Genomic DNA, 23945 nt, shown 5'->3' with positions numbered 1-23945 from the left:
ATTGCCTAATATTACTCTAATATAATTTGAAGATAATGAAATGATGGTAATGAAAAAGAGRTGGCATCGAGGTTTTGAGGTGTTTTTCCTGTTTTTTCACACATAATCAAGAGAGAAGCAGCCTGCAGTGAGGACCCTGCACCCTGCCTGGGACCTGCTGCTTCTTTGCTAGGACTGTTGGGCTCAAGCCCCTAAGGCCCTCGCAGTTGGGCTGAGTTGTCCTCACCCATGCTGGCTTTTAAGAAGTCATTTCTAAATGACTTTATAATCATTATTTTAATTTCTAAACTCCTGTAAATGGTTGGCGCGGTTGCAGATTCTGTAAAGTGAATTTACATTGCAGGAAGAGCCCTACAGAGAAGCCTACTAAACTACAAAGTAAATTAGCAAGCTGCTGTCAGCCACTTATTTTTTTCATGAATTATTTTATAGTGGATACAATTAAAAACTCTCATATATGCTCATTATGGATATGAAATACGTGTAGGAACAGGCTGTGATCCATAGGCTTCCAGCAGCACTGTGTGGTACTCGAAGAAGCCTCTGCCTTGTGAATCTGTGGATTCCTTACTCAGCAAGCCTAAATTAGCTTATAAAATGTATAAAGCTATAGGTAGTATAGCTTCTTGTAGACTTTGATAAGTATTTTGGTGCTCTAAAAGGTGTAGAGACCTGTTTACTGTTTCCGTAAGTGTTCTTGTTTGGGTTTTACTCAAGTATACGGATATTTCAGAATGTCTAAATGACACATAGGCTCAGTGTTTTTAAGCGTACTGGTATAGTACAATATTTAAATGCATTCCCAAAACCATGTCTGTTGACTAGCTCAGACTTGACCCATGTTTTTGGCTCTTCTGGGGAAGGTGTGGTGTAAAAAGCGAGAACATTGTGCCCTAAGGACTAGGAATTTCGATATTCTTAGAAGCAAGAGTGGGCACTGAGAAGCCACCTATTTTAATAATCCCTCGGACTCTTCAAAACAATCGGCGTGTGTTTTATTTATATGTAGGTACATATATAAACACCCAGCGGGGCACAGTTGGTGTCTGTATGTGGACGGACGGATGTGTGCTGGGCTGAGAGCTGAGGAGCAGTTGAGTTGTGACCATGAGCAAACACAAAACGTGGTCATGTTCGTTCCGATTTGTTTTTTAGGCTTTTCAGTTACCAGTGCCAGGTTGCTCGTAAGGCAAAGCCCTGGTGTGGCCTTACATGCAGCGTAGGGAGGTCCCTGCTGCCCCCATGGAGATGTCCTTGAGCAAGTGCAGAGATTACTTGTACCTGTGACTCCTTTTCCCCGCTGTAAGTCTGCCTTGGAAGAGGGTGATTTAGGCCAGGGTAACCATAGACACATGTAGATTTTTGGGTTTTTTTTTTCTTTTTTTTTTCTTTTTCTTGGAAAAAGGTGTATTTTCACATTCATTTTGAACTGGTGGACAAGCCATCCCGTTTTTGAACTTCTGTGAACACTGTGCCCTTGAAAGCAGTGCTTTCATTTCCAGTTTTCTACTGATGTTGTGCTTAGGAGAGGTTGCGAAATAAGAAATCAAATTTAAAAAAGAGTGGAAAAAACTACCGAGCCTTCCAGTTGGTGGGGTAGAAGACAAACGTGGAGACTTTGGAAAAGGCGTAGAGGGAAGAATAGAGGACATCATATATGCTATGTATAGGAAGTCACATTTGTTTAGCTGCTGAGGTTTTTCTTAACTGTCCTTTTGTTCCTAAACAGCATCTGGCAAGTTAAAAAAAAAAAAAGAACACACTTCTAAAAAACTTTTAAAACCAGATGGGGGAATATAAACATTCATTTAAATTATAGACATAGATGTTGAAGTCTTCCTTCATGCTTGTGCCTTGGCATGGCACTCTGGAGAAGGCACAGAACGGGACATCAATCCAAGGGGAAGGAGCTCTCCTTGTGGTTAACTTTCTGCAAATATAATCTACCCCATATCTGCGTGTGATTCAGTTTTATGAGACAGGTTGCTGGGCTAATCTGGATGAAACTTTTTGTTTAACGTAACTTGATTTCTGCGGCTACGAAAGGGCCCTCACTGACTGTTGTTGGAAATTCTCTCCTTTCCCTCTTCTTTCTCCTTTTTCTTCCTCCTTCATTCCATCTTTGCAGAGCCACCAACCAAATACCAAATCTCCCAGCCCGATGTATACTCAGCCCTGCCAGGAGAACCACTTGAGTTGCGCTGTCAGTTGAAAGACGCCGTCATGATCAGTTGGACTAAGGATGGGGCCCCTTTGGGGCCCGACAATAGGACAGTGATTATTGGGGAATACTTACAGATTAAGGACGCTGCACCCAGAGATTCGGGCCTCTATGCTTGCACTGCTGTTAGGACCCTAGACAGTGACACTCTGTACTTCATTGTAAATATTACAGGTGAGTGAGTCTTGCATGCGGAAGCTGTACAATGTGATATAAGGTTATGAAATAACCTGAAACAGTCCAGTTGAGTGTGAAGTAATGTGTTTTTTTTTTTTTTTATTATTTTTTTCTGTAGCTGAGTTTCAAATATTTTCCTCTTTGTCCAGATTTTGAAACAGACCCAGTTTGTGTATATTCCATTTACTTTATGGGGTCTATGCTGATTAATAGCTGTTGGAGATTTAGCCTTCTGTTTTATGCTTCTCTGACAGGATTAAGTTATACAGAATCACCGTGATGATGATAAAGCCAGTGAAATGGATACAAAAGATTTTTTAACACAGCAGAAGAGTGAAAGGGGTGTCCTACATCCCCTTACACCGCTTTTAGTTTAGAGAGCAATCATTCAGGAACACTTAGTTCTGTTCAACTGAATGTGTTTAAGAAAAAGAAAAATTACAAGTAGAAAGATTTTTGGAGTTAGCAAGCTCTCTTTGGAAACTTTGTAGTGTTTCAGGATTATTAGCTAGTTTTATTAGAATGTTGTAAGAATAACACATTTTATGGCTGGGTTTTCTGTTTCTGTAACTTCTGCACGACTCAAATAACATCTGTTCTCCTTGGTAGATAACTTCAGATGTAGCATGTTGGTTTATTTGCCCATAGAGTTTGMCGATTTAAAATCTTGATTATTTTTGATGTGCAGATGCTCTTTCCTCTGGGGATGATGAAGATGACAATGACGGTTCTGAGGACTTTGTGAATGACAACAACCAGATGAGTAAGTAAGAGCCAACTGCCGGAGGTGACTAGCAGGATCCACTTGGAAAATACTGTCCGGTTTTGCACTTTTGCCTTTATAGCTTCTTGGATGTTAACTGCATGTGTTACCAAAGTGTCTTTCTCCTTTTCCTTTTTCTGTTTGCACAGTTCATTATTTGGAAATGAGAAAAAAAATAAATTAATATTCTTCTAAACACATTTTACTGGTCTGTTCTTTCTGTCTCACTTATTCCTTGCCTTTCTTCAGTTTCCTTTCTTCCTGAAGTTCAGCCTTTCTCTGTGTCCGAGTCTCTCTCTCATGTGCACATGCGCTAACTCAACTTGTTGCTGAACCTGAGCTGAAATCTGAAAAGAAGCAAAGATCAAACTCATTTTATTACATGGTAGGGTGGAAACTATAAAAATAAAATTGACTTGCAGTGGGGCAAATCCTGAAGTCCTGAATTAGGTGGAAATCCCGCTGGGAAGAATGAGCGGCTTTTGCTCATGAAGGATCTCAGTGTTTGTCACAAAGAGGGCAATCAACCACTAAACCCGCATATTTCATGTTACTTGTGTCTGGTAAAAATAGACTAAAACAGACTTAAATTTATCTGCATGTTAATGTTCAGCCCCTTTCCGGAATTTGGAAGGTTATTAATCGCTCCAGATAGAGTGGTCAGTAAGAGGAAAGAAATGTGGAATTAATATTTATTCTGTTTGCCCTGGTGCTCTATTGCAAAATCCCCTTGGATGACTGGTAGTTCTCCCTTGCTCCTGATCCATGAGGTCAATAACCTGAAGAACACAAAGATCCTTCATTAGAGATGTCACCTAGTTAATGAACATAGTAATCAGACTATATTTATTTGTCAGAGTAATTCATAAGTGGTGTGTATATCATATAGCTGAAACACTTGATCAGATGACCAAGTCCTAGGCTTATTTCAACTACTGGAGATAGTTACTGTTGCATACGCCTGCCTGTGGCCTGAAACTGTGAAMCATTAGATGCTATTGAAAATTATTTAAGTTCTTAGGTGCCTACTTGGCTTCTGCAATGAGCCTGCTGTGATTCACAGGTGCATTTTGAAGTGGCTGAGAGGAAGCAGCTGTAGCCTSTACCCATCCAAAGGGCTGCTGAGATGATAGGCTAAGGGATAAGGGCCTCTCATCTGTGGTTGTGGAGCCTCCCTTCTTGGGGATGTTTTGGATGTGATCCTGTGCCATGTGCTCTAGGTGACCATGCTTGATCTCCAGAGGTCCCTTCCAACCTCAACCATTCTGTGTGATCTTTGTGAGTGAAAAGTTCTTCCTTCTCCTGCTTTTAAGGAAACTTGTATCTGCTATCATCTTAGTTTTATTGCTGTTTGATAGGAGAGGGCTTGTGATATTTTCAGTGTGTTCATGAAGACAGCTGTGCTTCTAGTCCACACTGATAGCTCTAGAGATTCACTATGAATAAATGCATTATGGAAGTGCGAAAAAAGTGAGGGGAAAAAAAAAAAGAGAAAAAGACTTTATTTCAAGACAACAAAGTTTGGTCTGTAACATCCATGTTACTTCACTTCCCTATTGTGGAGCAGGGAGAAGTCCCCTGTGGTATCTCCTGTCATGCTAGGGATGCTCTTGTAATACAAGCTTCCATTTCAAGCTTGTGTCCATCCGTCTTTGGTTGGGAGATGGTGAAAGGCTATCAGCAATTCCTGTCGGCTGGGCTGGAGAGCGAACTTCATCAAGGGGCAGTCACACTTTCCCTGGAAAAGATGAAAGCTGCCTCTAAACTGGGCACGTTAAAACATCTGAAGTGGGAGTAGAAGAAACTTCCAGTTTCTACTTCCAGAATGCGGAAAATGAGGAAAGTGGAACAGGACAGATTGCTCCTGGGTGCAGCATTTTGCAGACATGAGTGTGCCCATTTTTAGGGTCTCCATGGAGTGCGAGGGCTCCCTGGGGACTGCAGATGGGTTCAGGGAGCAGTGTCTGTGCTGGCTCCTTCTGGTGTCTGAGCGCTCAACTGGAGGAGCTAGAACTGGAGAAATGTGGCACGACATCCCTGTATGTGGTCTGTTTTCAATGAAAAGTTGCATCAGAGTGACTAACTCATCTGGATTAATACCACTTTGCTGAGAGATGGTTGTGATTTGCCAACTTCGGAGCTGTATAAAAGCTAAGGGTGGGACTGCTSCTCTTGCAAAGCGCTGGAGCTTGCGTGCTCTGGGATCTTCCAGGCCTTCCCAGCAGCCTTCACTTAGATTTTTATATGACACCCAGAAGATCGCAGCAAATTTGAGGAGCTGTGTTGCAATGCAGATTGCAAAGTGACTCTCAGAATAGTCCAAGTCTAACCTTTGACTGCCATGTGGCCGCAGTGCTTTATAGCAGCCCAGTGCCCATCACCGCTTCCTCCTGCCTGGTGTGAGCAGAGCCTGGGGAGCTCCAGGACCTCACCATGGGCATTGGTTGTTACTGAAGAGCTCTTAAATGTTTCCTGAATCATGGTTTGAACATTACAGATCTAAACCAATTTAAGTGATAATTTGCATACAAATTACAGCTGTGATCATTAAGGATAAGCAATGGAAATTGGCCTGGTTATGCCTTTATTGATGAAAACAAAAGGCCATAGTCTTCAAAGCTTGTTGCTTTTTGATGAAACGATTCTGATAAAGTCCAGCTGTCCTGGCATGTTAATTATGATGTGATGAGGCAGGAAATGGCTGCAGTGCCTTCCCCAGGAACTGAACCTTGGCATTCTCATTCCTGCATATTTAAAACAAAAGCAAACCTTTTAGAACAGCATTATTTACGGTTGCAAGTTCTAAGCTTTTTAAATTTTCTTTTCCTCTGTTAAAATATGTATTTTCTGAGGGCAATGTTTCCAAATGCAGGCAGGGAAATGGATAAGGAATTCAGCCTAGTTTTCATAGCTAYCTGGCAAATGCAGCTTCCTTTGGAGTCAATGGAGGCTCAAGTGCTCAGTAGCTTTGAGAAGCAGCCCCCTTTCATGGAGATGAAGGTGCTTGCACATGCACACGTGAGCTTGACCACTTGGCCTGGGTGCATGCTTAAGTACGAGGCATGCACAGCAGATTCCACCCTGCGTTCAGTGCCCTCCTAGCTTGACAGATGTTTTAGCTGTCTGAAGAAGCAATGTGGTAGATTTGTTCCAGGCTGCATCCTGAATAGCTTTTTATTACTTCCAGCTTTTGTTGGAGTGACTAGTGCTTATGGGGAAGGCGCAGGTTAGGTTTCTCTGCAAAGTAGAGTCCTCCCCTCCAAAGTGGCTTGGATGGCAAGTCAGAGAGGTTTGGTGACCAAAACCAAGGTCCAAAACCCTGGTTGTTTTTGAGGGCATCTCCAAGGCATTTTCCCTGGGACAGTGACTTGAAAATCCCTCTTGCAAAGCTAAGGGCTCATCAGTCCTTAGTGGAGGCTACATTAGTGGTACTTCTTGCATTGTTCTCATTGTAATTTTTGAAAAACATCTCTAATATTCAGAATCCTTCAGTCCTACCTGTCCTCATGCGCTGCTGGCAAGGCCTCAGTGGCTGTGATGGTCACCAAGATACGACTTGCCCAGGTCACACTCATGCCTGTGAACAGTCATTTGCTAGAGAACCACTGGAAAGCCTTGAAATTGCTTCTGTTTTACCTTGAATGCAAGGCAATTGGAGTCAGGCAATTGGAACCTGTATGGGTTTCTTCCCTTTTTCAGTTTAAAGAATTTCTTCTAGMTATGGTAAATTGGCACTAGGAACAAAAAGTGGCTAAATGTAATCCACATGCTGTTCTTTTCATGCCTTGAAGAATTTCAGAAAGGATAAGAAAAGCTTCAAATTCATGAAATCCTTTAGAGTGGAAACCCACTCAAGGGAGCAGCAAAAATCGGATGTTGCCTGGAAGTGCTTTTTAATTAAAGGTCAAATACAATTGTACTGGAAACCTTGGGGCAGTTTGTGGCCATTTCAAATGGACCATTGCCTGCTCAAGGTGGTTGTTAGGCAGGCTTGGAGTTGCCTCCTTTTTGTATTTCTTTGTAGCAGATAGGTTGAACAAAATCTAGGAATCTTGAAGTAAAGTGGTCCCCTGGGTTGTCTAATTTCAATTTCACATGTAGGAGATTTGCCTGATTAGATTTAATGTATTTGCAGTCGAGTGCAGTGGGGGTCAGCAGGATATTTTCTCCACTAATGAGGGTTCTAAAAGCAATCAGGAATTCCCACCAGTTTGCCTCCTGCTCATTACTGTGATGGGCTGCAGTTTGCCCTGGCATCGTCGTGAACTTTTAACACGGGCACTTCACCTGCCCTGGATGCTGGCAAGCCTGGCCTATGGAGTGGAGATATATATACATATATATATACTATATATATAGTATATATATATGTATATATATATAGAGGTATATGTCGAATAAGTACGTTCCCTCTTGCTTTTAGCAGATCTGGGTGTTTTTCCTCTCAAAAGAGATAAAAGCAGTAAAAGTGCCTATAGGTCTTGGTAAGATCATTATAAAGAGAAATGCCTCGTGCTCATGAGTTAGTGTCAATGTTTCTAGACACTGCTGCCTCTTTCTCGTTTTCTTTTTTTTTTTTTTTCCTTCTTAAAAATGTTAAGCTGCTGACATATGTTGCTGTTATCTAGTGGAAAATGACAGGATGTCTTGAAGTATTTTCCCACTGCGATTTCACCATGTGATGTCTGTGTGTGTTGGGGCCAAGATCTCCAGCAGCTCCCAGGGTGCAAGGGGCAGTTCTCCAAGCAGAGTCCTTTCTCCCAGCATGGYAGGGTCCTGTCCTCCTCCCAACCTGCTGCATCCTCCCAAGACTTTGTCTTCCATGTCATGCTGCCCTGTGCAATATAATTAGTGATCCAGAGAAAATGCTCTTTTTGCTTATCGGTACCAACAAGCGATTCTGCCTTTGCCTAATGTAGTGTTGTGGTTAAATTTTCAATAGTTACCTGATTTTCTATTTTGACTACATGCACAAATTTCCTTTGCTTTTCTACTTCATTAATTTTAACACTMATTGCTTCTTCAGGCTAAAAAAATTCACTTATCATTCTTAGCATCATTTTAAGACTTGCTATTGGAATGTTTTTTTTTATACAGAGAGAGATGTTGTTAAAGGATTTATTCCTGTATTTTCTATCCAGCTGTATTTTTATTTAGAGAGGGTGGCAGGATTTCTGAGTTTGCACTGATTATAAGAACTGCTATAAATATTTGGTGAACGGAAGGGCTTATTTATAGTGGAGTGTTAGGCTGCTAATGAAGGAAATGAAAYAGGGCTGAGAGAAATAGAGTTATTTTTCTGAACCCCTCTAGTCCTAGAAATTCCTCACTAATCTGATTTATTTCAGGAAGAATCCATTGTAAAATAACTTAATATTTCSTACTGTTAAACAGATCCCAAGTCTTATTTAAGTAATGGTTGTAGTGATACAAATGGAGCAATGTCATGAAGGCACTGGGCARTGTAGCCCAAGTGATGCTGGGGTCTGGGACACGGGCTAATTTATGCCTATATCTATCACTTCATGAAATGGTGTTGGACCTGATGGAGCCCTTGGGCATAGGCAGGCTCATGAGAGTGGGAAATCCATGTCAGGTCTGTCACTGGACTCTTATAAAATGTTCAAAACAGATACTGAGTTTAGTAGGTCTGTGTTTATCAGTTTAGTTTCCTGCTCTTTGGGTAAGTTTTCCAAAATATTTCCTTTGTAAATAACTTTGAGTGGCTTCTGAAGCAGTTACTGCAGTTCATGACTGCTCTCTGAGATCAAACACACTGTCAGGTGGGTAAGTACATTCACCCCCTGCTAACACAGCGCAGGGGGAAATTAATACTGAGACATCAAACTTCTGATTTTGTATGTCCAGCTCCAGAGCTTGGGTCCAAGAGATGGGAGTTTGCTGAGCACACACAATAACTCTAGTTGAGGTCAAAAGTGTCTCTGAACAGTTGAGTCTACTGAAAATACCTCTGTCTTTTTTGATATGCATAAAACAAAGGTTATCTGTGGTTAATTATTGAAATTGTGTCACAAATCATATACTAAAAGCTGCAGATAGAGCTTATTTTCAAAACTCTGGTCAACGCTGATTTCTAGTCGTGTACTCCTAACTTGCACTGTCTCTACTCAAGCAAATGCTTGCAACTCTCTAGGTCTGGATAATGCTGGAAAAGGAGCTTGTTTTTTGAGTACTTATATCTCTGGATGTATTTTTTTGGAACAGGGGCACCCTATTGGACTCACACAGACAAAATGGAGAAAAGACTACACGCGGTGCCAGCTGCCAACACTGTCAAGTTCCGCTGCCCAGCCATGGGAAACCCAACACCGACCATGCGGTGGCTGAAAAATGGGAAGGAATTCAAGCAAGAGCATCGTATTGGCGGTTATAAGGTAAGATCCTATTATGCTCTTTTGCAATTTCTGTTCTGGACAAAGGCTGTGAAAAAGCCTAACATGCTGAAGTCAACAGAATATCTTTTAAAGGGGTTGGATCAAATTTGGGAGCACGAAGTTAGTAAGTTATTGTTTTCTTCTGGGGAAGGGTGGGTGGCTTTTTGGCTGTTACTAAGCTTTAATTTTATTTCCTTTTTTCTTTTTTAATTCAAGTTTGTAGAACACATGTGACTACAGAATATAAAGACTTCYTTAGGAAGCTAAAGATTGACTTTGCAAAGTAAACTTAGATGTGAAGTTTCTGGTTTGTTCTTTTTCAGCTGCATTGCTGATAAGATGACCATCTATTTTGGAGATTATGGGCAATTTAGTAAAGGAAGGACTGGAATTCAAAAGTTGCTATTTTCTACAGAGTTTATGGCCTGTGAAAATGAAATGGGAAGCAGAATTTGAGGGAAAGTAACAGCAATTGCTTACAAGGGGTTGTTTGAATTTTAAATAGCTTCAGATTACATGTTTCTTTCTAAATTAGTGGTTACTGATTAAGAGAGATTTAGGAAGGCCAGCTAGTTCTATGGGTTAGTGCACACACCTTTAACCTCCAGTATCTACCTAAGTCAGGTCAAAAGTCAAAATTCGGTCRTCTTATCCCACTCCTTACATGTGTTTGGTTGTTAAGTTGCTGTTTAAGCATTTTCCTTGGCATCCTGAGGCAGATTTCTGTGAGTTTTTTACCTCCTCTTGCAGATTTTCTATCAATAGCTTCCTCATGTACACAACACCTCAGGAACTTATTTTAGGGAGAAGATGTTTCTGAATTAAACTCATCTGGTGTCAAGGTTGTAAGCTGTGGTGTAGAGCAGCACTGCATGTCTTCCTGCATGCTTCACCTGCAGTAGGATTGCTTTGTAATTAAGGTACCATATTTTGCAATGCCCTGATGTAGAGAGGATGTCTACTGCTTCATTGGCTCTTGACTCRGATCCTGCTTCTTGCAAGAAATATGTTTTCCAGTGTAGAGGAGGACGAGACTTAAAGTCTCTCCTTTCCTAGCTAGATTTACTGTAGAACATGTCAGATTTTCCAACATTTGTGCTAGCAGAGAGCAAAGCCCAGAAAATCTCCCTGCGTGAACACTAATTATCTAAGTAGACTTTTCCATTTATGTTTACTTACACCATAAATTACTGTTGCTTATGAGTGTACACCTGGCAACACCTCCTGCCTTTCATAATGCAACGGAGTGTTAATGAATTGGCTACAATTCGGTGATTTTTCACCTTTCCTACAGTTGTTATAAAAATGAAGCCAATTAAAACCCCCCTAATCCTGTCTTGGAAAATAGTAGTAACCGTTTCGGTCCTGAGACATTGCTTGAACATTTTACATCTCATGAAGGGGAAATACAGATATCACTCTTGAAAGCAGTGAAGGAAAATGTGTGTCTTGCAGGGCAGGATGGAGATACCTGATCTTTCTGGTTTAGAAAAGTAGTCTGTGGAGCAGCGTGTTGTCCCTGCCAGCTTGTCCTGGTATCAGGGTGATACTATTCAATGGCACAAATTAAAGTTTTGACCGTGGATGTTAAATGTGTGCAATTTCCTAGGTATATATGTACTCTGGGAAGAAACCACAGCTGTCTACATGTAAAGCCAGCTGAATATGTGAAGTATATACCTATAATTCTCAATCATAAAACTTTTTATGTTTCTTTAGTCTAAAAGGGGAAAAAAAAAAGGGAGAGGGGACACAGCTGTGGATTTGTGGTCTTCGTGTTGCTCATAAATACATTGAATTTAAGGTGATCTGGAAGCACTTACCACTGTCATTCTGCTCACCAAATCTATGTGTATTCCAGATTCTGTCAGTGTTCTGGATAAGCATCTTTTGTAAGGTGGAAATCTTGTTTTCAGTGAACCGCTGCTAAGGAGCGAGGAGTCCTGGGCTCTGGGAGGCTGCCGGGGCTGGATTTGCTRGAGGGGCTGTGTGAGGTCACTCTTGGCTTATCCAGAACTGTTCTGGAAACAGAAGAGTTACGCTTTTCTCACCATTGCTGTGCAAACTTGTAATGAAGGAATCCTCAGGAAAAAAAAAAAAATAAAAGGAATCTTTCCATAGTGGTCTATGTTAGGACAGGTTTGTGATGATTTTATTTATTTATTTATTTATTTTTTACACGGGATTGTGTTGAATCTGGGTGCGGAATTTACCACGTGTATCTGCTGTAGAGCTTCATGCTCAAACTACATAGGAAAAGCAAAGAGCTGAAATAGGCAGGGCCAAACTTTGCCATTACCAGGTCACGTAACATGCTCTGTCGCATTCAGAAAAGACAATCTTCCCCCAACTTCCAGCRCAAAGGAAGGGAAGGAAAATGCGATTCTCATTAATCCTCTAGTCCCCTCTCCCCTGCAGCTAAGAAATCCCGTCTTTGTGCTGCCTTTATCGCAATCAGATAGTGGCCGGGAGCACTTTGTCCTCCCTCAGGGAATGCCCTGAGTCAATTTGCCTTGTGGGCAGCGAGCCCCGGGGCTGCAGGTGCTGCCCAGATAGCAGCGCCCGCCTGGAATTCGGGCGGAATTCCTCCCTGCTCACGAGTGCTGCGCCGTGAACTTCCAAATCAACCTCAAATGTGTCTCAAGGTAGAACCAAAATTCCCATAGCAAGGCAAAAATTTGCACACCTTTTTCTATTTTGATTCTCTTTGTCTGTCCTAAAAATAATTTCTGCCAGTTTATTTTAAGGGGTTTTAAGTTGTGCACTAAACCCTATATGAGAGAGCACAGGAGCACACTTTGCTGTACACCACCCAGAAAGCAAATGTACTTCTATCAGTTTTTACTGTTTAAGCATTAACAGGTGTGTGTTTTCACGTGTGCATTTTGATAAGCTTCATCACTGCAGTCTTCTTTTACACATTTCAATTCAACCAGGGTAAATATCAAGCAAACAAATGGTCTTGGCTCTAGGGACTATAAACACTGAGGGCGTCTTCATGGATTTCCTGTATTTAGTCTCTTTACCTGAGGAATAAAAATGTATGGCTGAATTGTGCTGCTTTATGGGCAGAATTAATTTTARTTTCTTTTGAAATTCATTTAAAACTTTCTTCTCCCTCTTATTTTTATTTTTTTGCCAAATGAATAATTTTCATGAATTATTGGCTTCCTGAAGATATTTTTATTTTGTTCCTCAAACAGAATTGTGTGCAATTTTTTTAAATATGATACTTTGAAAGTAAAATATTTCTATGCAACATTCCTTACTACTTCCTAGATTTCTAACAATTCTTTATTCATATTTCAGCGCCAGCTTAGTTTTACAAACTCTGAGCTATATTTTGGGGATGAAGTTCCTTATTAAACACCTCTGCTATAAACTAGTTTAAAGATTGAGTTGTTTAGAGAGGCTATTGGAAAGATACTGAAAATTGGTTTAAAAATTGACAGAGAAGCTTGGCAAAAAAAAAAAAAAAAAAGGCAATGAAATAGGGGGAAAAGGCATCTCAGTAATTTGCTCAAAATACCTTAGATATTTCTGATGTGTTGTGCTGGAGGAGTAATAATTTCTACTTTCCATTTGGATGATTATGATCGCTGGGTGAATATATTTACTAAAACCTGCATGTTTCAGTTTGAAATTTATACATTCCTGCTATGTAGTGTTAGGGTTTGGGGAGTCTTTTGTCAAAAATACACTATTCAAAGTAGAGTTTGATGGTTGGCCAGGGAAGGCCTTCAGGAAGGCAATCTGTGATGAGGAGAGTGAATATGTGAACTACTCAACGATATCTTTGCAGTTTGGGGCCTGTTTTCCGTGAGACCCGTTCAAATGCTTCTTCTGAGTTCAATGGGGACAGATCCAGAACCTCTTTACGTTCTGTCCAAGAACCATTGTGTGAAGTAAACTTAACACGAGTACCATGAACTCCAGTGAGGAGTTTCTTAATGCTCTTGCAGATGGGGTCTCCTATGACAGGAAGCAATCTGGCCACCCTCTCCTTGTGAGAGGGATCCTAAACATTGCAATTCTCTACTTTATTTCCCCCAAACTTGGGCTGGGTAATTGAGCTGTTAGAAAAGAGYGGAGACTTTGATGTTAGGGGATCATATCTCTCCCATATTGCTGGTTAATGTGCTGGGAAGATTGTTTGGAGACAGATGGGAAATATCTTGAGGGTGGGAATTCACTTTGGAGCTGATTGAGAGGTAAGGCTGGTAAGACAACTGCGCTAATTGGCGCAAGGCTTGCAGGGTTGAATGTGCACTGAGGTCTAAAGTGCTCAAATTAGGGACAGTAAATTTATAACAGAATGCATGAAAGCGTTCACTGCTATAGCCATGCTGTACCTGTTCAGGCATAAATGAAGTATTCCAGTCTGCAGAACCCTCCAACGAGCACAGAAGAGGCTTTTAAAAATGGRTTACAAAAGATTAAGTTCTGTGGAAAAAAAGTCCTTTTTGAGGGGGTGAGGGTGAAACAGCGCTAGAAAAGTTCTCAGCCTCTCTAATTGCAACCCCACCAGGTTCGCAACCAGCACTGGAGCCTCATCATGGAGAGCGTGGTCCCGTCTGACAAAGGAAATTACACCTGTATCGTGGAAAACCAGTACGGATCCATCAACCACACCTACCATCTTGACGTTGTTGGTAAGTAAGAGTTTGTCAAATGCAAGAAGGTGTTTCTCCTTARTGGCATGGTTTCTTTGTTGAAACATTTGAAATGAAGCTTAACAGTTATGCACAGATTTTCAAGGTGATTTCAGGCTATCCTGATGGTAGGAATTCCGTGCATAACCAGTTCTGTGTCCATATAACTTAAGCTGCCCACCTCTTGCTGAAGGTGTAATATCCGTGTTTGTGAGCTCCTGTAATTTCCTTGGTGCTCTTATATGCTTATGAGCTTACTGTAAAGGACAAATATTAAAGGCTAATACAATTTTACCTATTACCCTTACAATTACTACTGGTACAATGAATATAATCATAAATGTTAATAGCTGCAGTTATCAGAACGATCAAGTGATCCTCTAAATTGCTGCTGTTATGTTTGAAATAATCTTTTTATGAATCTTCTTGTGAATATGATAATGTAGATTTGGAATTTCAAAAGAGATCCTTTGTATTTACGCTAGACCAGCTGACATTAATGTTGACTCCGTTAGGTTGTGTTCTTTAGCATTTCCTAATAACAGAAGACAAGAATTGTGATGTCTTTTACCTGTAGACAATTTTTAAAAGCTGCCAAAATTCYTATTAGCAGTAAAACCTTAATTCAGCAGAACTATTAAGCACACGCTTAATAAAAGGATTATGTAATAATGCCGAAATCCCATTGACTCTAATAAGGCTTATACAGATATTTAAGTGCTTAGCTGATTTAGGGCTTGAAGTCTCAGGAAGCAAATTCATTCACCCCTATTCTTGCTGATTAGCCTGGATCGGTTTTATGGGATCTACAGGTTCTGCTACCCAAAAGTAGTCAGCATAGCTGGTATAACCAGGCTGGATGCTTGTGCCTTTGGGAATCCAAACTGCAGTTTCTGAAGTRTGTTTGAATGAGGCTCTGCTCTCACCACACTTGTGGAGCGAGTTGAACTTCACCAGCTATGTGGCTAGAACTTCAGATCGATCCATATTAAGAGCAAAAATGCATTGGGTTATTGCAGGCTATTTTAACATGGTGACTTGTGGCCCAAYTTAGGGCCATGAAGCTGGTTGAAAATCCCTTTTCCATCTTCTTTCCACTGCTCCTTTTCCTTGTAACTACCTCAGGGCCAAGCTGGCAGTTTCGCATCGACCATAAATTTCCTTGACCGTTTTCTCTAGCAAATGTGTTCATGAAGGATGCGGTCACTTGAGCAAATATTTGTCAGGAGCCCCTTGCTGCCTCTCCCACTTTGAGCCATTTGAATGCCCTACATTGAGGAATATTATGCAGGGGTTTATTTTTCCTGGCGGTAAATTGCAGTGACCTGCATGAATGAATGGAATGGTAATAAGGATTATGTCATTTATTTAAATCTCTGTTCCTTTCCTATAGAGAGGCAGAAAAATAAATAATGAGGTCAAGATTTTCAAAAGTGACTAGTGATTTAGCGTGCTGAGTAGCCAGCTGGTGGCACCTAAAGGAGGCCTGATTTCTTGCTGGGTTAATATTCAGCATCTTTTCATGATTAGACTCTGAGATATGTTAACCCACAATTTACTGCTGTAAACCATAGCCTGCATTTTGGAGATGTATATGTGTAATTATTTCACTCCCATTTTGCATTTAATGTTATGAGTGAATGAGTGTAATAGTTAACTGTGAAAAATATGTGCATGGGAACAGGTGCCCCACAACACTGCACTGCTAAATTTGCTGTAGGTTTCTCCAGAAACACTGGATTGGGGGTAGCTTGGAAGGGGGATGGAAGTTAGGGAGCTAAGCCCTTTCTGTGGAGCTGGAGCCTTGTAATAACTGTGGAGGTTGGGCATGAAACTGTTGAAGCAGTAAATTAAGACAGGCCAGAAGGGGAAACTCTGACTACTTTTTTTTTTAAGTTAAGGCGCTTGTTTCTGCCTTTTTTTATTTTTTTATTATTTTGGCCTTTTCTCATGAATTTTCAGTTGCCAGAGAATTATAATGTTATAGATGTTTGTTTAAAGGCAATTGTATACGTAGGCTGCATCTTACAAACTTCAAATCACAATTTTGATGTCAAGGTGTGTGCTTAAACATTGGAAAATTGTCAGTTGAAAGCCTCTGAAATTGCTTTTCCTCTATGTTTTAACTGGTTCCAGAGCTGATTAAGTGCAAGTAATAGCAAATRGTATTAAACATGGTAATGTATTATACTAACATGAGCATTGACTATATAGTGTAATGTAGAGAACCCTCTGATTATGTCACAGATCTGGGAGTTATCCCAGCAAAATTCCTGCCAAAAAATGACACAATGCTAGTTAGGAATATCCAGTATCRCTCGATGCCAATAACTTTCCAAACCTTGAACTCTTTTTGACAATTAAAAGTCTGGAGCCAGCAGTGCTGAGAAGTTTGCAGTCACAATGTAGGTGTGAAGTATTCTCATTTTTAGCTTGTAATTACTTGCAACAACCCTTTTAAAACAGGCAGCTCTGCTCACATGTTCTCATTCAGATTTACAAACCTGGCAAAGAAGTCATACTGCATTTTTTTTTTTTACAATGGGAATAGAAATACTGACAAAAAAGCAGCACGTTGTTGGCAGCTGCTATATATAACACAGAATACTTGTCCGCATTTACGGAGGTACCMTAGAGTTATCCAGTAAAGTTGGCCAGGATACTCTGTGTTGGACAACGYTATTCTTTAAATGTTTGGGATGCCCTGATACCTCGCTCTCCTTTCTCAAAAAGGCCTTAAAATAGGCTGTGTTGAAGAACTTTGCTTAGGAGTAACAGTGTGTTAGGCTGCCCTGATGGAAGTGTCAAGGATGCAAAACTCCATCTGTTAGGATTTTGTGCAGCTAAGAGCACCACTTTTAGCTGTTTATTACAATACTACCCAAATTCTTCAATTATTATCAGCTATGTGATGTACAAGGCAACACTTGCAATTACTGCTCACAGTAACTGCTTACAAGCCCAGACAGAGATCCTGGCAGAAGGACCCGTTTTAGAGATGAAGATCTGAGTTGCTGAGTGATCCTTGCCCTGGGTCACGCCGTAAGCCTGTGACAGAGCCTAAAATGAAAGCTGGTACTTGAGTCCTAATCCAGCGCTTTAATTAAAGAACGTTCTTTCCCTTATAAAGTTTAGCCCATCAGCTGGATTTTATAGGCAGCTGAAGTGCCTTTTTATTCTTTTGTATTTAATGGCAGGTAGAAACTTAGGTTTTATAGTGAGCTTGCTAATAGACTAACTCTGTCCTTGTTAAGCGTATGTGAAGTCGGACAGTCTTAAGGGAAAGCAATTGAAAACTGTGTGGTTTTTAACTTTTGGAGTCGTCTTGTAGTGAATCCGGGTTGCAGGAAGCAACGTGGGAATGCAGCCACTGAGACTTGTATATAATTAGATCACCCTTGGATTGCAATTATAGTTAGAGTGCAATTTCAGCAGCAGCCGTTCTGTTTAAGCAGGGAAGTAACTAATTGAATTTAAACTTTAACGGCAAAAAAGGGTTAGTCAAGGAACATTCATATTGCAGCTATTCCTGCCCTATTTAATGTCATCATCCAGGGAAACAAAAGATCAGTTTGGTTTCAGATTAAGTTCTGCACATTATCTCTTTTTATTTATATATTTTTTAAGCTGCTGCCATAGCACCACACATCTTCCACAAAAGTATGAAGATGCTGTTGTTTACCCTAGAAATGAGCACAGTTTGTGACAAATATGTTTTGTTAAAACACGCCTCYGCACACCAGCTTAGCTGTGTTTTGATCTTTGCCTCATATCCGTGTTTTTGGCTCGTGTTGCGGAGGAAGGAACCGCGGAGGTAGATGAGCACTAAGCAGTTGTCCCTGARCAGTAATTTGTAGTTTCATATGAAAACAGTGTGAGAATAACTTCTCATCTGGGAGTCGTTTAAAATGACTCTCAAGATTAAACCTTGTGCCCTAGAAATTACGTGTGTGAGTAGCTTTGCTGCTGGGCTTCTTTTCTGAACTCTTGGAGAGCATTTTACTCATGCTGTTTATAGGTTATTAAAATGGGAATTGATTTGTACTATTGATACCTATTCACTATTTGTGTTTCTCGATGTTTATGCACAAGAAGAAGCTCTGCTTATGTTTCTAGTCAGTCTAATTTTTGGATTTTCCTGTGATTTCAGAGGCTTTAGCCACAAACATGGCATGGAGATATACATACACATACACACACACACACACACACACACACACACACACACACACATATATGTATGTACACACTTCTCACTTTTTTAGGACATGTTTCCATTTTGTCTGCTCTGAATTCATGAAAACGTATGCATTGGTATTTGTTTTTGCCAAGATTTGTTTCTTCATAACAAAGTTCAGAACTACTTTGATTTAACTCCTGTGTGTTTCTTAGTTTCCAAGCATTATTTCTTAGGAAAAAGGAACTGCCACCAACTCAATACATACCTTGCATGTTGCATCACTCATGTCTGGCAGGAATTAAGTGTAGATATTACAACCAAGCCTAAACTTGCGTCTCTGGCAGATGTGCTCCGAGCTGTTGACTAGCTCTTTTACATGGACAAGCTTTAGCTTGATATGTTTGCCTGGGTGCTTGGGGCCCAGGACGTGACAAGACRGAGGCTGAAAGCATGAAGGAATCCACGTTGCTGCTTGCCCTCAGGTGTTTGGTTAGTCTGAGAGGGGAGAAAATTTTATTTCAAGTGCTGATAAGCCTGAATGTGGACTTTACACCTGGTATTAGGCTTTGGGCAACAAATGGGTCTCTGAGAAGAAATGACACAAATTRTTTAGTGATGGAGGTTCACTGTTGAAAACAAAGGCCACAGTGTGATGGTTCAGCCAAGCTGAGGGAAAATTAAATCTTCCCCCTCACCTCTTCCCCCCGCTTAATAAGGTACAAATATTCCCAAGTTTCTAGTTTTATAGCATTAAAGCTTCTGATTTCATTGGAGTAGTCTGGCTAAATTACGTTTTATGGACAAATACTAGTGTCATTACTTCATCTGCTGGGTGAAGGCTGAATTTGTCATGTTTGGAATGCTTCCCGCAGAATCTTCCGTGGGAGGACTGCTCTCCCTGTCCCACTTTCTGTCTTATTACAGCCCCGAGGCAGGTATTTCTTTTTCTTTTGATGAATGATGTACAGGATATTGTTTCAGCTCTGTTATTATCATTTTTAATCAGGCCTTGTAATTCATGCAGTATCGTACCCATGGAAATACAAGTAGGAATTTGCAGGAGTTGTCTGAAGATGCTAACAAGACTGCTGTGTTGTTGAATGTGCAGTTTGGCACTCGTCAAAGCCCTATCTGTACGTAATGAGAGGGTTTTTTTGACTTTCCCAACCTTTTTGTTGCTGAGAAAATTGGCAGTGCTCTTCGCTGAAAATTGGTAAAACTCCTTTTCTTCCAAAGCAGACTTCAGTTATCTCAAGTATTAAAAAACTCATAAGTACCTTGTCATTAATTTCTTGGTACAGATAGACAGAAGATRGTAAAGTAGCAGAAATTGGGGTTTATGCTGAGGCTAGGTCTTGGGGTGAGATGGGAGAGCTAGAAGCACGGAAGTTTGGACAAATCAGTAAAATGTGAAATTCTGTGGCTATTAGAAAAAATAAGTTGCCCTGGCAAACTTCATGTTGCTGTTTTCTCTTCTCACTATGGTGCAGACTGTTTTGTGGCTTGGAATCCAGTGGTGGTTGTATTTGACCAATTTTGAGGATTTTATGTCATTAGGTCATCTTTTGGATCCCTGCGGTTCCCAAGATGCAGCTTCCATAGCAGTTCYGTTAAAACATAGAAATAAAGCGAAGCCTAATTTCTTTATAATTTAAAAGACACATTAAAAATCATAGTTCTTTAAACACTTTGGAATAGCCAAGTGCTCTGAATATGTAAAAGATTATGATTATTTTTAGGTTACTCTAAAGTTTGTATGAATATGTGGAAATTTTTGAYGTCTGAAGTTCACAAAAGAAAATACTGGCATTCTGCATTTACAGGTTAATATTCTTCTGCTGGTTAGTTTGTTTTTGCAGCAATGTTTCTGCTACTAGATCACATTTTACTGACCAATATAATTTCAGTTAGACTGCACATTTGCTTTGCTATCTATGCTAACAATTCTCGGGGCATTCACAATGAGCTACTAGCTCTACATTTGAATGAGTATTCAAATAAATGACTTTTTTCCCCCCTCACTGTCAAATGTTGCTCAGCTCAGACGGCGCTTCAAGGTCGTGGGGTGGGTAGGGTGTAAATCTGTCCATTACCAAGTACAGCTAGCAGGCTTAAAGGAGTCTCTTTTTTTAGTGAGAGCATATGTCTTATTCACTATAAAATATTGGTAGGTGCTCAAATGAGGGGAAACAGTGGTGTTAATTTTGTGTGCTGCTTAAGACAGTTCTGCTGTTCTATCCATGAGGCTAGGTATGCTTAATGCCACCRAAATGTAGACACAGAAGAGGGATCAATAAATAGAAAATTACCTAGAAAAGGACTTTCTAGTACAAAATCTCTGTCAAAGTGTGGCCAGCTTAAGTGTTTCCTGTTAAAGCTGCTGCATCATCTGTCTTGCAAGCTCTGTGTTCATTTATGAGAATCACCTGAAATATAATAGCAAAGATGGTAATAGCAACAGTTGGAGTCTGTGTAAGAGTAGTAAAGGGGTGCTTCAGTATCCAGTATTTAGGACAGATTTATTAAAGACTTGATGTTGCAGAAATGAGCTGTCTAGTGTGGGGGATTGGAGCCAGGGAGATGCTGGAAACAGTGAGTAGATGGGAGTCCTGATAGCTCTACACCTGCATCCCTCCGTGTACTGAGTGTGTTGTATAAAAAGGGCGCAGAAGTGGAGGAATGCAGAAGTGCTTTTACAGGTTTACTTAATATTTTTTCCATTTTACTTTAAGGACAGAGCTGTTTTTCAGGAAGGGAGGTTGGAGGATGAAAAATATGCGGTCAGGTCCCAATAGCAGCAGCAGGAATGACTCCCACTGTGTGCTTTCTGGAATCGCGGGYGCACCAATGAGCTGGATCTCCTGCAGCTCCGAGGGAACGTCATCCCTGTGGGAGAGGTGCCGTTTGCCAGGCGTACGGGAAGCCTTTGGCAGGGGCTGCTCCACAGCCCCATCCAGCTCCCAGTCAACTGGATGCCCTGCACCATCGCTGCAATTAGAGCAGCCAAGCGCTGGGAGCGCACGCAGGGCAGGATGATGCCTCTGTGCACAGAACTTAATGCAGTTTCTGGAGCTCGCTAGCACAATAAAATTGTGCTGCTTGCCTGATGAGAAGCTAAAGATGTTTTTTTTCAAAATTTCAGTTCCTCATTGTCCTATTCCTTGTGTTTTTTGTTTTTTTTTCACACCAAAATAAGACTTTTTTTCTCCTTTGTTCAGACACGTATAGAAGACTTGTTTATACATGCACAATGTGCAGGATAATGCAGGATTAGTATGGAAAGAATCTCTCCGCTGTGACYCTTTTTGCTTTATGAGGCTGGTAAAACACACACCCTGTGGCACCTTGTCTAGGGGGCTTTACATAAAGGACAGGCTTGTATTGAAACSCTGTTGACAGTTTCACATTTTAAAACAAGAACATTCATGTTGTGTGCATTAGTCCTTGACTTACAGGACATTCTTCTTTCTTTTAACCCTCTGATATATGTGTGATCTGAAAGACTATGTTTTAACTAGTTCTGATGTGTTTTTCTACTCTTCTCACTGACACCAGCAGGCTTTGAGATAAGCCAATGTTGTCAGTCCTGCTACAGATTTCTCTTCCCTGGCTGGCAGGAAATTACTAGATTGAAGTCCAGGGAAATGCTTCATGTCCTTATCTCATTTGGGATCAATTGGTGTTGGGATTATCCCATTCGGGATAAGTTCATCAGACCTCAGCTTCATGTCCCAGCTGTAAAGGCCTTCAGGCTCCTGGGATGATATAGTTCAGGCTCTTCGTAGTCCCTGTTCTCCTGCCATATGAGAAAGAATTGCATAGATGAGTTTATGTTAAAAAGCTGCTGTTGGAACATGTGCCTTAGCAAAAATGCACGTAGGGAAATGAGCTAAAATTGTGCTGTAGAGCTATTCAAATTGATCCATGTTGTGCTATCCAAAGAGACAGATGGGATAACCTGAGTGAAGCTTTGTAGTGCCAACACCTGAAGTCCAAGGTGAAGGTGATGAAGCCAAGGACAGAGAGGTTGAATACACATTATGTCCTGGTGAAGATTTAAAAGGAAGGATTTAGGTAGCAGAAGTAAGTTAGATGGTCTGAATGCTTTGCTATAGGTATCATGCTGTCTACTTGCTTTCTATTGTAATGTTTTAACTTTTAGACCTAAAATGATTTAATAAACAGTGTTAGTATGTTTAATTTTATAAGAAAGTGGTATTCAGTGACGGGAAGGAGCACTATGGAGCCAGTTCCCTGGTGCCTTACTTTGTACTGGTCTTAATGTTAATAACAGTGACGGGTAATTCCTTGTAGCCTTAAAACATTTTTGATTTTACAATGAGTTTTAGAAGAGAGCATTGGCCGTAGCTTACCACAGATGCTACTTTGGTCTATATAAATTACCTAGGCAATGATTTGAGAGGTCTGTCTCTGTATGCATGTATATACAAATGGAACATGACAGTTCAGCAGCACTTCTGAATTGGCTGTAAACAATGTGCAGTGCTTCATATTATGCAGAAGAGAAACCAAACTGACACGCAGCTGGTAGAAGCTACTCAGTTCCTGCCTCACATTTAGTATATGACATTAATTAATAGAGGCATTGTGCCTACACCTGCTCAGTTGGTTCTGGTCTCCTGAAAAAGCAGCCAACACTCAGCCTTACTCCTCCACATCACTGAGCAAACAGTGGAGTTTGCAGTGTTTTCCTTCTGGCATTTAATAGAGCGCTGGCCCCCATCAGCAATTGCTAATTTCTGGAGTGAGGAAGTRGAGGTTTAGCTTGGCCTGTGTGTAGAAAGTTACCTTGAAGGAGGAAATTCCTGTGGGGACTCTGACATCTGTTTGGTTAGACCCTTCCTATGTCACTCCACCTAGGGGTATGGAAAACAAGGGTAGTTTCAAATCAGAGCCTTTACAAGAGTTTGAATAATGCTGCATTTATAGAGAAATCGGTTGCAATTCCTCRTGCTCTGACTACTGCTGGAATTCTCCAGCAATTAATTCATAGAGAAATTATTAATCCAGCCCCTGAGTATTCATAAACCTAGGCCAGATTTGCAGATGGTGTAGGTGGGATCGGTGACCCCATATGTCTCCTGTTCCTCTAAGCTATTTCCTCTGTCCTACTAGAGCAGGATAGAAATGGGGAAGGTCATCACCAATGTCTGGAGAAGTGAATGACAAAAAATTAATGAAGAAGTTATAATCCTTCTTTTTCATATCTAGCCCAAACAGGTAGTGACTAGAGACGGATGCCCTGTGGTTAGTCCATTGACATTAGTAAATGCCTTCACCCAGAAGTATGTTTCCACACCACTAAAAAACATCATCAGAGCCAGCAATAATAGTATGAACGTGTACAGTCTCAGCAGGATGCCAGAAGTTGAGTGAATGTAGAGTGAGCCTTGCACAGGCAGAAATGCTTGTTCTGAAGATGTTGTCTGGGAGGCTCATCATTAATGTCATTTGCCTACTCCTGAGCTCCCTCACCCCATGCCACTTCTGAGAATAAGCAGGTATCTCAGCTTAGGACACGTTGGCCCTATGGGAA

The 23945-nt window shown here is 40.8% G+C and overlaps 1 protein-coding gene across 5 annotated transcripts in view; it reads left to right on the top strand.

Annotated features, from left to right (window-relative positions):
- FGFR2 (fibroblast growth factor receptor 2) overlaps window positions 1–23945 on the top strand; it is a 69063-nt gene that overhangs the window by 11768 nt on the left and 33350 nt on the right. For 3 of the 5 annotated variants that reach the window (XM_026050639.1, XM_026050640.1, XM_026050641.1), the window contains exons 2-5: window positions 2129–2395; window positions 3087–3161; window positions 9387–9556; window positions 14085–14208. In XM_026050639.1, the coding sequence (XP_025906424.1) occupies window positions 2129–2395; window positions 3087–3161; window positions 9387–9556; window positions 14085–14208 (636 nt within the window). The remainder of the gene's footprint in view (window positions 1–2128; window positions 2396–3086; window positions 3162–9386; window positions 9557–14084; window positions 14209–23945) is intronic. The other 2 variants (XM_026050644.1, XM_026050643.1) reach the window with 1 other exon arrangement.

This window comes from Nothoprocta perdicaria, unplaced genomic scaffold (assembly GCF_003342845.1).
Source record: "Nothoprocta perdicaria isolate Ctin4 unplaced genomic scaffold, notPer1 scaffold_7, whole genome shotgun sequence".
NCBI lineage: Eukaryota > Metazoa > Chordata > Aves > Tinamiformes > Tinamidae > Nothoprocta > Nothoprocta perdicaria.
The sequence above is the reverse complement of the archived record's forward strand: the minus strand, read 5'-3'. Positions and strand labels throughout refer to the sequence as shown.